The sequence below is a fragment of the Physeter macrocephalus genome, chromosome 4 (genome assembly GCF_002837175.3).
Source record: "Physeter macrocephalus isolate SW-GA chromosome 4, ASM283717v5, whole genome shotgun sequence".
NCBI classification, from domain to species: Eukaryota; Metazoa; Chordata; class Mammalia; order Artiodactyla; family Physeteridae; genus Physeter; species Physeter macrocephalus.
Window position 1 is genome coordinate 71,692,819 of NC_041217.1, and position 12,006 is coordinate 71,704,824.

The 12,006-nt window shown below is 59.3% G+C and overlaps 1 protein-coding gene across 2 annotated transcripts in view; it reads right to left on the bottom strand.

Moving 5' to 3' along the window:
- The window catches only part of NTRK1 (neurotrophic receptor tyrosine kinase 1), a 19,102-nt gene extending 9,097 nt beyond the window's left edge, over nt 1-10,005 (bottom strand). Inside the window, exons 1-7 of one of the 2 annotated variants that reach the window (XM_007110333.2) lie at nt 9,779-10,005; nt 6,585-6,659; nt 6,238-6,309; nt 4,551-4,619; nt 3,247-3,392; nt 2,855-2,997; nt 862-994 (exon numbers count right to left, since the gene is read on the bottom strand). In XM_007110333.2, the coding sequence (XP_007110395.1) occupies nt 862-994; nt 2,855-2,997; nt 3,247-3,392; nt 4,551-4,619; nt 6,238-6,309; nt 6,585-6,659; nt 9,779-9,990 (850 nt within the window). In that variant the 5' untranslated portion in view covers nt 9,991-10,005. The remainder of the gene's footprint in view (nt 1-861; nt 995-2,854; nt 2,998-3,246; nt 3,393-4,550; nt 4,620-6,237; nt 6,310-6,584; nt 6,660-9,778) is intronic. The other variant, XM_007110332.2, reaches the window with a different exon arrangement.
- Nucleotides 10,006-12,006: the final 2,001 nt, after the last annotated feature.

The following is a 12,006-nucleotide window of genomic DNA, read 5'->3' on the forward strand; positions in this document are numbered from 1 at the left end:
AAAATTATTTTTAAAAGCAAGGAAATGATTATCACAAAAGTCAGGATGGGGTGGAGGAGAAGGATGGGGTTCTGAATGGGGAGAGGAAGAGAGTGTCTTCTGAACTGCTGGTAAGAATAATTACTGTTTAAGGTGTATATGTTTTATGTACATATCTATGTATGTTATGTTTCACAAGAAGAAAAATTTATATAACATAGAAGATTTGTGGCAGACCTAGGGAAATTAGGCAGTAAGCCTAAAGAGGAACTTAGATGGGGAATTTCTTCTTTTAAAACTAGGATGTAGGGACTTCCCTGGTGGTCCAGTGGTTAAGAATCCGCCTTCCAATGCAGAGGTCGCGGGTTCGATCCCTGGTGGGGGAACTAAGATCCCCGCATGCCGAGGGGCAACTAAGCCCGGGCCACAGCTAGAGAGAAGCCAGCACGCTGCAATGAAGAGCCCGCTCACCGCAATGAAAGATCCCACGTGCCGCAACTAAGGCCCAATGCAGCCATAAATAAATTAATTAATTAAAAATTAAAAAAATAAAACTAGGATGTAGGGCAAAAATTCTAAGGAGGGACGGACATGAAGAAATACAGCAGAGCAGTGAGAACGGGCAGGCAGCTGGTGTTGAGGGCTTCAGGTAGCAAGACTTGGGCAGGGGCCAAAAAGAAATCCATCTCCGTCCCTCTGGCCTTGACGAGCCCCCAGGACTTCCCTCAAAGGATCAGGTTTTCATGGGAATCTGGAAACAGCTGGGAGGGAGCAGCTGTGGACACACACATCCCACCCCTTTCCTGCAGCCCCCCACGCTCACATCCTCTTTTCAGGGAAGAAGGGATGGGGGTGGGCGCAGGGGCAGTCACTGGGACTCACAGGAGACGTTGACCTGGACGGAGACTTCAGCCCGGCCCACGTCATTCTCCGCCCAGCACGTCACGTTCTTCCTATTGAGGTCACTGGTGACATTGGCCAGGGTCAGTCCCAAGGACGGCAGACTCCCAGATTGCTGGGTCAGAGAAGAAAGGGGAAAATCAAGAAAAGCTTCAGCTGGCTTGGGATTTGAGGCAGGGCGGCTGGAGCTGATGTCTATGGGGAGCCCCTCCGGCCCAGATGGAAAAGGGAGGAAGGCTGGGAGGGAGGGGAAGGAAAAAGGTGTGGGAGAGAATATAACAGAGAATGGCCCTCCTTTAGAGCTTGTTTGCAGACTCTCCTGGATCATTTGTTTAATGATCTGAAAAATCTAGAACACAACCAATAACCTCAAAATAGGCACAAAGTACCCCAAGCCATAAAACCACCCATCTAAACATGGAAATTTTGTAAATGTGGACTCCCTTGAATAAATACCACGAAAGGTGAAGTTTCTCTGGGCTTCCACTGGAATATGTGAGTTCAAAGATTCCAGAAGAGCTCTGCAGCCTCTTACGCAAGGCCTGGGTTCCAGCCACCCCAAGGGGAAGCCGTGCCCTGAGCTTCTCTCGGCTGTCCCATCTCCTCCAAGTCACCCTGGGGTATGGCGTCCCATGAACTCTTCCCTTTGAGCTGCCCTGCCTCCCTTCACGCTCCTGAGGGGTCCCAGCCTCCCCTCCCCTCCATTTAACCCAGTTAGGCTATGGCTTTTCTATAGGAAGTCTCCAGAAAACAGAAGTGGTAGCAAACATGTAAAGCTCCCAAAGAGAAAAGCAAAAACCTGCAACTTCCCAAAACATATAGCTTATCAAAGGTCTCTCCACAGATGGTCACGCCCAGCCTCTTGCTTCTGTCTTGTCCCCTTTTCCATTACTCACTCTCAGTGGCTTTGATCTCTGGGAGAGGAGGAACCACTCAGTGGCTTGTGGTCCCTCCACCACGTCTGGACCCCCTGCTGGACCCCTGGTCCAGTGGTTCCTTCTTCAATATTGTTCATGGGGCCACCAGCAATTCTGGGATTGACTCCACTCCCAAAGCGAGGGCCTCCAAACTGAACACCACACCCCTGCTTTCACTGACCCAGTTCCTTCCAGGGACTGGACCCTCTGTGTCCACCCTTGAGGGGCCAGCTTTCTGGGTGGGCACAGCCCAACGTTGACCCCTGCTGACCTTGTCCATGAGGCCTCCTGAGTCAACTACAGCTACTCTCAGCTGCCCGCCGCCAGCCTGAGGACAAAGGGCAAGACCTGGGAAGATGCCCAAAGACCGATCTGGATAAGAGAGATAGAGGCCAGAGAGTGCCCAGAGGCAGGCAGGACATCAGAAGGCCATCATGTCTACCTCCTCAGCTGACAGATAAGAAAACCAAAATGCAGGCAGACTGAGGGATTTTTCCAAAAGTCACTCCAAGAATTAATTAGTGAGAGAGCTGGAACCAGACCTGTGCCTCCTTTATTAATATGCTCATCACACACTCAAGAGGATGTTCCTTCCAGAATCTCCAGAAAATGACCGAAAGGCCCCCAAGAACTGGCCTGGGTGCAGGACCACAAATATTGCGCCCTGTCCCTGGTTCTCAGTTTCCTTATCTAGAAAGGAGGTGGATGGGAGAGTTGGTCTGCTGGGTTCCCCTGCTCAGCTCCAATATGTGAGGGCTCTGTGACCCTCTCTCTTGTGGCCAGCACCGTGATCCCAGAGTGGGGACCTAAGTTTTGGCGGATCGGTGGAGCCTGGGGTCCTTGCTGGGCCAGGACCTGGCCTGAGGGCATGTGCATGCCTGCGGCTGCCCAGCAGCACAAGCCTTAGTCCCAGGGGTCTAAACCATCTCTGTCCATCCCTCACCCTTTATGTGCTTCTTATTTGTTGTCTCTCTTTCCCTGTCTTTGTCTCCTGTGCTCTGTGCAGGCCTCGAATCAGGAGGGGGGCATGGGGGCACGGGCGGTGGAGGGCTTCTCACCATCACCGTGGCTGACTCCTCCAGCTCCGTGAGGATCCAGCCGGCCTGCTCCAGGTCCTGCCCCTCCACCTGGCACTGCAGCAACACGTCGTCCCCCACGTCCACGGAGGCATTGGGCATCTGGACCTTCAGCGTGGGCACACCTGGGGGCCCAGGATGCCCGAGGGACGTTAGAGCTGGGAGCGGCCTCCGAGCCCCGCCCTTGGGCAGGGCTCCTTCTCCCACCCTCCTCAGAGACCCTACCCCTGCCCCCCAACCTTCAGTTTCCCCCAGCTCTAGCCAATGCCCGTTTCCCAGTCCCTCTTCAGGGCTCACCCCCTGAGCCCTGCCCAATGCCTTCTCCCCAAGCATGGTGCTCTTTCCCAGCCCCTCACACCACCTCCAGCACGTACCGCAGCTGGTGTTGGACATGAGGGCAAGGGGCCCCTGCCCGGGACACTGCAGCTTCTGTTCCCGCACTCCGCCCAGCCCCTCCTCCTCCCAGCGCTGCAGCCAGAGCAGGGCACAGGTACAGTGCAGGGGGTTCCCCGACAGGACTCTGGTGGGTGTGGGGGACACCAAGAGAGTCAGGGGAAGGGCAGATGTGAAGGAAGTACTACAGCAAGAGGGAGTGCAGTTAGACAGCAGGGTGGACTGTCTAGAGGTGAAGGAGTGGGGACACGGGAGAAGTTCCTCTCATGGACCCCCCTCACAAGACACTGCTGAAAGAAATAGAATGCCGAAAGTCAAAGACTGCCAGCTGTGGGCTACATGGAATTCCCTCACCTGGGCTCCCCAGGGTGACAAGCCAGGTGAGGGCTCCAGGTAGGGTGACCAGGAGAGAAGGGCACAGCCTTCCAGGCTGACCCAGAGGCCTTAGGCGCCCACCAAACATACATGGACCACGGCCGTCCCACCCATCCCATGAACACTGTGGGCGGATGTGCCCGTGTGCACAGGCCCCGAGAACCATGCCAGCCCCCAGCCTCCCAAGCACACACGCAATCAGTTGTCCAGGCCAGCTCTCCTCCGCCCACCCCAAATGTGCCCAGGGCAATCACCACCTCAATGGGTGGGCCTGCAGCTTCTGCTTCGATGGGGGGGTTCACAAGCATGCATATGGACAGCCAAACACAGGGTCCCCAGAGAGAACACCCCACCCCACCCCCAAAGTTCCACACAGACACAGCGACACATACCTTCACACAGAGGTTCAGGTGCCCGAGGGCGCGCACACACACACACACACACACACACACACACACACACACACACACTCACTTGCTGCTCTTGCCCCTGGAAGTCCCCACACTCACAGTTCCTGTAGGGAGAGGCCCTGGACGGTTTTCCAGGAGAGAGACTCCAGAGCATTGAAGGACAGATCCCTGCGGGAGTTGAGACAGAGCAGACAGACCCTGTGAGCCAGCGACCTCGCTCTGACCCAGTGTGAGGGAGGGGAGGAGCCAGGAGGAAGCTGACATCTGGCTCCCCGGACCCCAGCCCTGGCAACTAGAACTAGCCCGGCGAGTCACTGGAGAGGGGGGACTGGTTGGGCTCTCTGAGTCCCGCTCTTCTCCCTGGGACAACAAGGGTTAACCCCACTGAACCCCCTCCCCAGACCCCAGGGGGTGCCCGAGCGCGCGCACACACACACACACACACACACACACACACACACTCACTTGCTGCTCTTGCCCCTGGAAGTCCCCACACTCACAGTTCCTGTAGGGAGAGGCCCTGGACGGTTTTCCAGGAGAGAGACTCCAGAGCATTGAAGGACAGATCCCTGCGGGAGTTGAGACAGAGCAGACAGACCCTGTGAGCCAGCGACCTCGCTCTGACCCAGTGTGAGGGAGGGGAGGAGCCAGGAGGAAGCTGACATCTGGCTCCCCGGACCCCAGCCCTGGCAACTAGAACTAGCCCGGCGAGTCACTGGAGAGGGGGGACTGGTTGGGCTCTCTGAGTCCCGCTCTTCTCCCTGGGACAACAAGGGTTAACCCCACTGAACCCCCTCCCCAGACCCCAGGGAGGCGGGGTGGTCTGAGGGAACAGCCGCTCCCCCTCCCCAAGCCTTGGCCCCAGCTGGCAAAGTGCTGAGGCCCCAGCTGGGGGCAGGGGCTCCATCTGCGCTGCCTGCCCACAGAGCCCAGGACGGGGCCAGAGGAGGAGGGGAGCACGGGGCCTCCACACTCCCTCGCCGCCTGCCGGATGCCGTGCGAGGACCTCAGAGACCTTCCTCGGCCTCCCTCCCCACTCCTCCTTCCTTCCCCTCCTCAGGGACTAAGGAAAGTTGGCTGCAAGGGACCCCAGGCCCCCGGACCCCTAGCTGTAGAGATGGAGAAAGGGGGTTGGGTGAGGGGCCGGCTCCAGGACTCTGCGCCCTGCACCAGGCTGCCACTCCGGGGACCCTCTGCCTCTGAGGGGCCTGCCCTGACCCCGCCCCTTGCCTAGCTGTCTTTCGGTTTGTGGAGGCTGAGTTGGAGAGTAGCCACCACACGGGGATCACAAAGACTACCCGCTTTAGCGCCAGACACAGCTGAGGGTGCCTCTGTCCTGCCACTTACAGCTGCGTGACCAAAGCCCAGAAACTGAACACGTCCGATTCTCAGAATTCTCCTCTATAAAATGGAGATGGCACTACCTTTCTCACCAGGTTGATTGTGAAGATTCACTGACCTAAGTAGCGTGAGGTGTCACTGAGTACGCATTTTTAACTGAAGCCCTAGTACAGTCAGTGAGGTTAGAATCGCCTCATTTTGTCTGTCCTTGTTGCTAAATCACGGACACACAGAGAGTTTAGAGTACCCGGCACAGGCTCCCACCACACTTCCCACCTCTCCACCTGCCCGTGGTGAGAAGGAGGAGCTGAGCTCCTACCCTCAGAGGGGCTGCCAGGGACTCCAAGGGTCTCTCCTTTGGAGGTGTCTCCTGCCCACCCCTGCCCCGCCCCCTCCTCTACAGAAGGGGTGGCTGTGACTCCCAGGGGAGTACACCACGTGGCAGATCTGATCCCCGAGCTCCCAGGCTCTCCCAGGGGCCAGGGAGCAGGTGGGAGACAGAGCCCCGGCCAGAACCTGGAGCCCTGCTCCCGAACCTTGCTCCCTTCGGACTGGTGTGTATCTGAGCCCTGGGAAGAAAACGGAGGCAGGCCCCTATGAGAAGCGTCCCTGTAGCATGAAGCGTGGAAGTGAGACAGCAAGAAGGACCTTCCAGCTGGCAGGGGTGGGAGCTGAGGGCACCGCCATCCCTGAAGTGGATGAGAAGACCCCAGGAGAATGAGTGGAACGACTTCCCTAACCAGGCTGGGGCCTTCCTCACGACAGTTCCCTGGGGAGGGTCAAGCCCATTAGCCGCCCAAGCCTAGGTGTCTTCTCACCCCCCTCTGCCCAGCCCTGGCCACTCACAGGCGACGGAGACGAGGAGTGAAATGGAAGGCATCTGGCGCCACGAAACGGAGACCACTCTTCACGATGGTGCTGGGGAGGGTGCAGCAGGATCAGCACCGAGGGTCGTAGCTCCCCTGGGTCACACTCTCTGCCCATGCCAGCCCTCCAGTCCCCAGTGTCGAGCCCTGGACCCCTCCCCACCCTCCTCAAAGCTTTCTCCGCCACCCTGGACCCCTGAGACCGCTGAGCTCACTGACCGGCCAGCCCCTCCGTCCTCAGCCTCTCAGGTCCTCCCAGGCCCCTCCCAGGCCCCTTGAGCCCTCCCTGACCCTCTGGTCCCCCAGGCCCTGTGTGGAGCCCCTCACAGGTTTCTCAGCTCCCCCAGGCCCCTCAGGTCACTGAGCTTCAGCTGCCACAGATGCTGCTGTTTCTCGATGTAGCTGTGGGGAGAGGGGATGCGAGTCACAGGGGCCCAGGCCCACACTCGAGTTCCCACACCCACCCACCTCCCTCCCTCCCAATCACATGCGCGTGTGCACACATGCACCCAGTCACACAAAAACCTGTTTACACGCGTACACATGCACAGGCATGCCCACACACATGCATCCTCATATGCATGGAGACCCACCACCTCACACAGCCATACCGTCCCCTGCATGCATCCTCACACCATCACACATGCACACTCTCACACACTCAAGCATGCACACACACAGATGTGTAAGCATATGCACAGAGACACATCTGCTCACACACGTCCACACATGCATGCATGAACCCACAGGTGTGCCCGCTCACGCTCTCCCGCGGGGACAAACATAGCTGCATAACTCTCATGCGCGCACACACACACACGTGAGAATGTGTGGGCATACTCACATTCATAAACACACACAAGTCCATTTGCAGCTTGGCGTTCTGCTTTTAAACACAGAGCCTCTCCTGCACACGCTCAACAATAGGGGGTCACGCTGAAACGCTTGCTTCCACAAAGGGCCTATGCTCATCCCTGCCAGTGCCCCACCCAGCACAAAGGAAGCCCTGTGGCCATGTAAATATGCGCTCCCAAACACACCGCTCAGGGGCCACCATCTGGGCTCACCCGTACTGCTGTGCACGCGCACACACCCCACCCTCTCCCCCTCAAAGCTGGTCCCTCCCCACACTCAAGAAGCAACCCCTCCATCGCCCCCCCCATCTTTCAGCAAAGCGAGTGACAGGCATAGAGGCTGTCAGTCAGGGACCCCTTGAGCCCCTCCCTGCCCCAGGAGGGACCCAGGGAGGAGGAGAGGGGCAATGAGAGGAGGGAGTCAGAGCTGGGGACAGTGGAGAGGCACCGAGTGGCTGCGTTTCACAGTGAGAGGGCAATGGGAAGGCTGAGGGTGGGGAGCAGGGTGCAGAAAAACAAAGAGATAGCGAAACAGGGACACCTAGGAGGAAGAACTGACAGGAGGAGACTGGCAGCGAGACAGAGACAGACAAGGAGAGAGACAGATAAGAAAAGGGAGACAGAGGGACAGATAGATAAGCACAGAGAGCCAGAGAAAGCAAGATGGGAAGAAGAGAAAGAAAGAAGTAAAAGCAGGCATGCAGGGCTGGGGGATTTCTGATGCCCCAGGCCCTGTCCAGCTTCTGGATCTGGCACGCCAGGGAGTTCCTGAGAAGTCAGCTGCCCTGCAGCGGCACGTCAGGCCCGCCCCCCGCCCTCCCCGCCACACACACAGGGGCCCCTGACTCACTGCCTGTTCTCAGAACTCTCCCCCTCTACCCTGTACTTTCCTCAATTGTGGGAACCAGGACCAGCCTAAATGACTCCTCCCCGCCAGCCCTTCCCAGACTTGGCCCCTGCAGGACAGCCAGGCATCCTCAGCCCCCTGAGGTCTAGGGAGTAAAACTCCAGTGACTGAGAGAGAGTAGGTCCCTGTCCTGCCAACCCCCCACCAGCCCCTGCCCAAAGGACCTAGAGCTATAGGGACCCCGGGAGGGGGTGAGAACGTAGTGTGGCTGGGTGTGTGCAAATTGTCAGGCAGCGTGCTCAAAGCTGCCTCATTCGTTTGGATTTCATAATCAATCTGTCTATTCGAGTCCATTATCTCCTCATTAGCTCTGCGGGTGAGGGAGGAGGAGGGGACCTTGCAGGCGGAGGCAGGGGTTAGACTGCCGCCCCACCCAGAGGGACGGCTCAGCTCACCACCCTGCATGCCTCCCACCCCCCCAGACCCAACCTGTCCACACTCCCCCCACCCCCCCGCTGGACCTACTAGGGGCTTGGAAAAATCGGGAAAAGAGAGCGCTGATGGGGAGCATTCAGGAGCCTGGGCCCTGCTTTGAAGGCCCAGAGTGATGAATGGACGGGACTCGGGGTGGCAGTCTGGACCTCAGGCCCCCTCCTATCATGCAGAAACCTAGGTCCAGACCAAGACAAGGCCATCTTGCCTCCTCATCTCCCTAGGGCCATTAGGGAGACAGATCAAGTACCTTCCTGTTAATTACCACAAGATACCCAAGTAACTCAGTGCCAATTATCGCAGGCTGCTCAAGTCACTTCCAGACATCGATGGCCCCTGCCTCAGATACCTTCCAGCCTGTCACACATGAGGCCAGGGCTCCTTGCCCATTCACTAACCCCAGGCCACAGGAGAATATTCTAGCAGTTCCCTTCTTCATCTAGAAGTCTTACTGGCCCCGCCAGCCACATAGAATACTCAAGTATTTTCCAGCCACCACCATGCGATACTTGAGTACCTCTAGGCCAGTAAGTACAGAATACTCCCATAGGTTCACCCACTGCTAAAAAGTACTTGAGTATTTTGTAACCAATTACTGCAGGATGTCAGAGTACTGCAAATGCTGGAGATTCCTCTTAGTTTCCCGTCCCGAAGGGAGGAGAGTCTCTCAGCAAGGCCCCTGACTCCCAAAGTAGGGAGACAAGGGTGGTGAGAGAGATGGGGTGGGGAGAGGGAAGCCAGGTGGGGCTCTCATTTCCCACATCCAAATCCAGAGGTGGTGTGGACAAGAGATGGTGGAAGTGGGAAGAAGAGAGCTCAACCACCAAGCTACGGCTCCTCAGCGCCTCCCATCTATTCCAGTTCAATTCCCAATTCCAGAGAGAATTGGTGTTGCCTCGTCATGACAAGGAAGGGGGACGGGGCTGATTTCTCCCTGGAAAAGGAAAATGGTGAGGATGCCAAACTGGGGGTGGTGGTGGGATGTCTCTGCAGATAACCACCCCCTGCATAGGGCAGAGGGTGAACTCCTGGCTGAGCTCCAGAAAGCGCTTTCTAGAAGGCTGGGGTGTCTCAGATCTGGTCCACAGAGAGCCCCCTTTCCTCTCCTCGAAGCTAGCACCGCAGCTGCCCTGAGCCCAACTTCCAGGCAGTAACTGCGGAGGCCGCCAGGGCAGCGGAGGAAAGCCAAGGCACAGCCGCGGGCTGCACGGTATCAGCCTCCCGCCGCGCCCGCCCCTCCTGATCCAGCAAGCAAGCGGCGAGCCCGTGCCCACGGGGCACTGCTATGCCCGCCTGTCCCCGCGCCCCCTCGCCCGCCAGACACTCACAGCTCCGTCAGGTTCTCGGCGCCTGGCAGGTGGCGGAGGCTATCCAGGGCCCCAGGCCGGGTGCAGCGCAGCCCCGAAGGGCCGTGGGGGCAGCAGACATCGGGGCAGGGTGCAGCGCCCGCAGATGCCAGCATCAGCCAGGCCAGCAGGCTGCCCGGCCCCGTAGCCCGGCGGTGCCCGCCGAGTTGCCCGCGCCGTCCGCCTCGCAGCATCGCGGCGGCGCCCGCCTCGCCCCGGCCGGGCAGCCGTCTGTGCGCTTCCAGCAGCGGCTGCCTGGCTTCCCGCGACATGTGCGCTGGGCAGTGTTAAAGACCCAGCCGCCAGGAAAGGGCGGAGCCAGCGGCCCCCGCCCGGCCTCGCTCCGCCCCCTCCGACTCCAACCCCTCCCCCTCCTCTTCTAAGTCCCCAACTCTGCCCCAACCCTGGCAGCCTACTCCCCCAAGATCCCCCCAGCTCCAGGAGACGCGGAAGGGCAGCCGCAGAACTCCTCGGAGGTGTCTGCTGGGAGTAGGGGAACTGGGAAGTTGATACATTATTTCTCCCAGCCTAAAGAAGCTGTATTTAGGGGGGAGGGGAGATGACTGAGCTTTGGGAAACCTTGCCGTCCAGGTCATCCTAGCCAGCCCCCGGCCTCAGATCTCACTCCGCACGGGGCGCCTGCCTGAGGGACTGTGCATGTCACTTGGGATAAATTAGGTGAAACACTCTCTAAAGCCTAGAAAGAAATGGGAAGAGATCCCCAAAAGACCAAATGCAGGACCTGGGGAAGGAAAACAGAAGAGACAGAAAGGGAAGGTGTCGCCCCCAAACAGCCGGAGAATGGAGACCCGGGATCCGAGACGCCGATTTCCAGGAGAGGCCACAGGGTGGCGCTGGAAGCCCGCGCGCAAAGGTGTGAGCTCCGCCGAGGTTGGGTAGGTGGGGGCGCAGTCTGCAGCCCCCACTGCGCGGCGCCTGGCGACCCAGCGTCAGCCACCGACCCGGGCCAGCCGGCACTGGCCCCCAGGCTGGGCAGGGCCAAGCTGGGCTGGGCTGGCATCGATCCCCGTTCTGACAAGAGCATCGATTTCTGCGCGGAGAAATTAATAGCTCTCTTAGCTCCTCGGACGCGGGAGCCGCCCGCGGGCGGAGCTGGGGACCCGTCGGTCCAAGGAGGCCGCGCACCCAGAAAGCCCCGGGTCCCCAGCAGCAGTCAGAGGGCAGGTCCCAGCCTCTTCACCCCGCGGGCCTCAAGCCGGGGAAAGGGGAAGGAAGAGGGGTTCTGGAGGAGGGACTTTTGGAGAAGGGTAGGGCAGACAAGGGCCCAAGGAACCCGGAAAGGAAGCCCTCCGAGAGGAGAGTTTTCTCCACCAGGGCCCCAGCACAGACTGTCCCCCAATTTTCCGAGACAGAGACAGACCGACCGACCAAGTAGCCTGAATTCAGGAAGGTGACCAGACAGAAGTGGGGCCCCACGGGGTCATTGCCCTCTCCACGAGGATTTTGGTTGGAACCAAGGGACTTAACTAGGACAGAGCCTTGCGCCCGTAAGCGGAAGTGACAGGCTCCTAAGGTTGCCAGGGGCTCAAAGAGGCGAAGGACTTGACTATTCCGGAGATAGGTCGCATTCCCGCCGGGATTCAAGCTCACCGGGTCGCTGCTGCCAGCAGTTACCCCGCAGGTGTCAAGGCAGCAGGTGGCCGAACTTAGAGCCACCCCTCCCCGAGGGGCCCGGTCGCTCGCCGCCGCTCCGGCCGGCAGTGCAGCCCCAATTGGGAGAAGTCCGCAGGGGCGAGGGAGGGGGGACCCACCTCAGCCGCAGCGGGGCTGGGGGGAGCTCTGTTCTTGGCCCACCATCCCCCTGTATTTTGGCCTTATTTCCCCAACAGACCTGTCCACCCCTGAGTTGTCAGGCTAAATATTTTGGCTTGGCGGGAGGGGCGGAGAGAACCGAGAGGTCCCAGCAAACCAATCCGTTCGGTCTGGGGCGGGGAGGCGGGAGCTGGGCGCGGCCCCTGCGTGCCACCCAGGGAGATACCGCGGCAGCGCGGCCAGCTAGCGCTGGGGAGCCGAGCGCTCCCGGAGGGATCCGGGGAGACTGTCCCCGGCGAGTCCCGCGCTCCCCGGGACCCCCGCTACTCTCCTCTGCCTGTTCCCCGGGCTTCTGCCCCGCCCTCGGTGTTGACCGGCCTCTTGCGCTGCCTTTTGCTCTGCACCCTGTGTGACTTTCTTTCCCTGGAAGCCTCTCT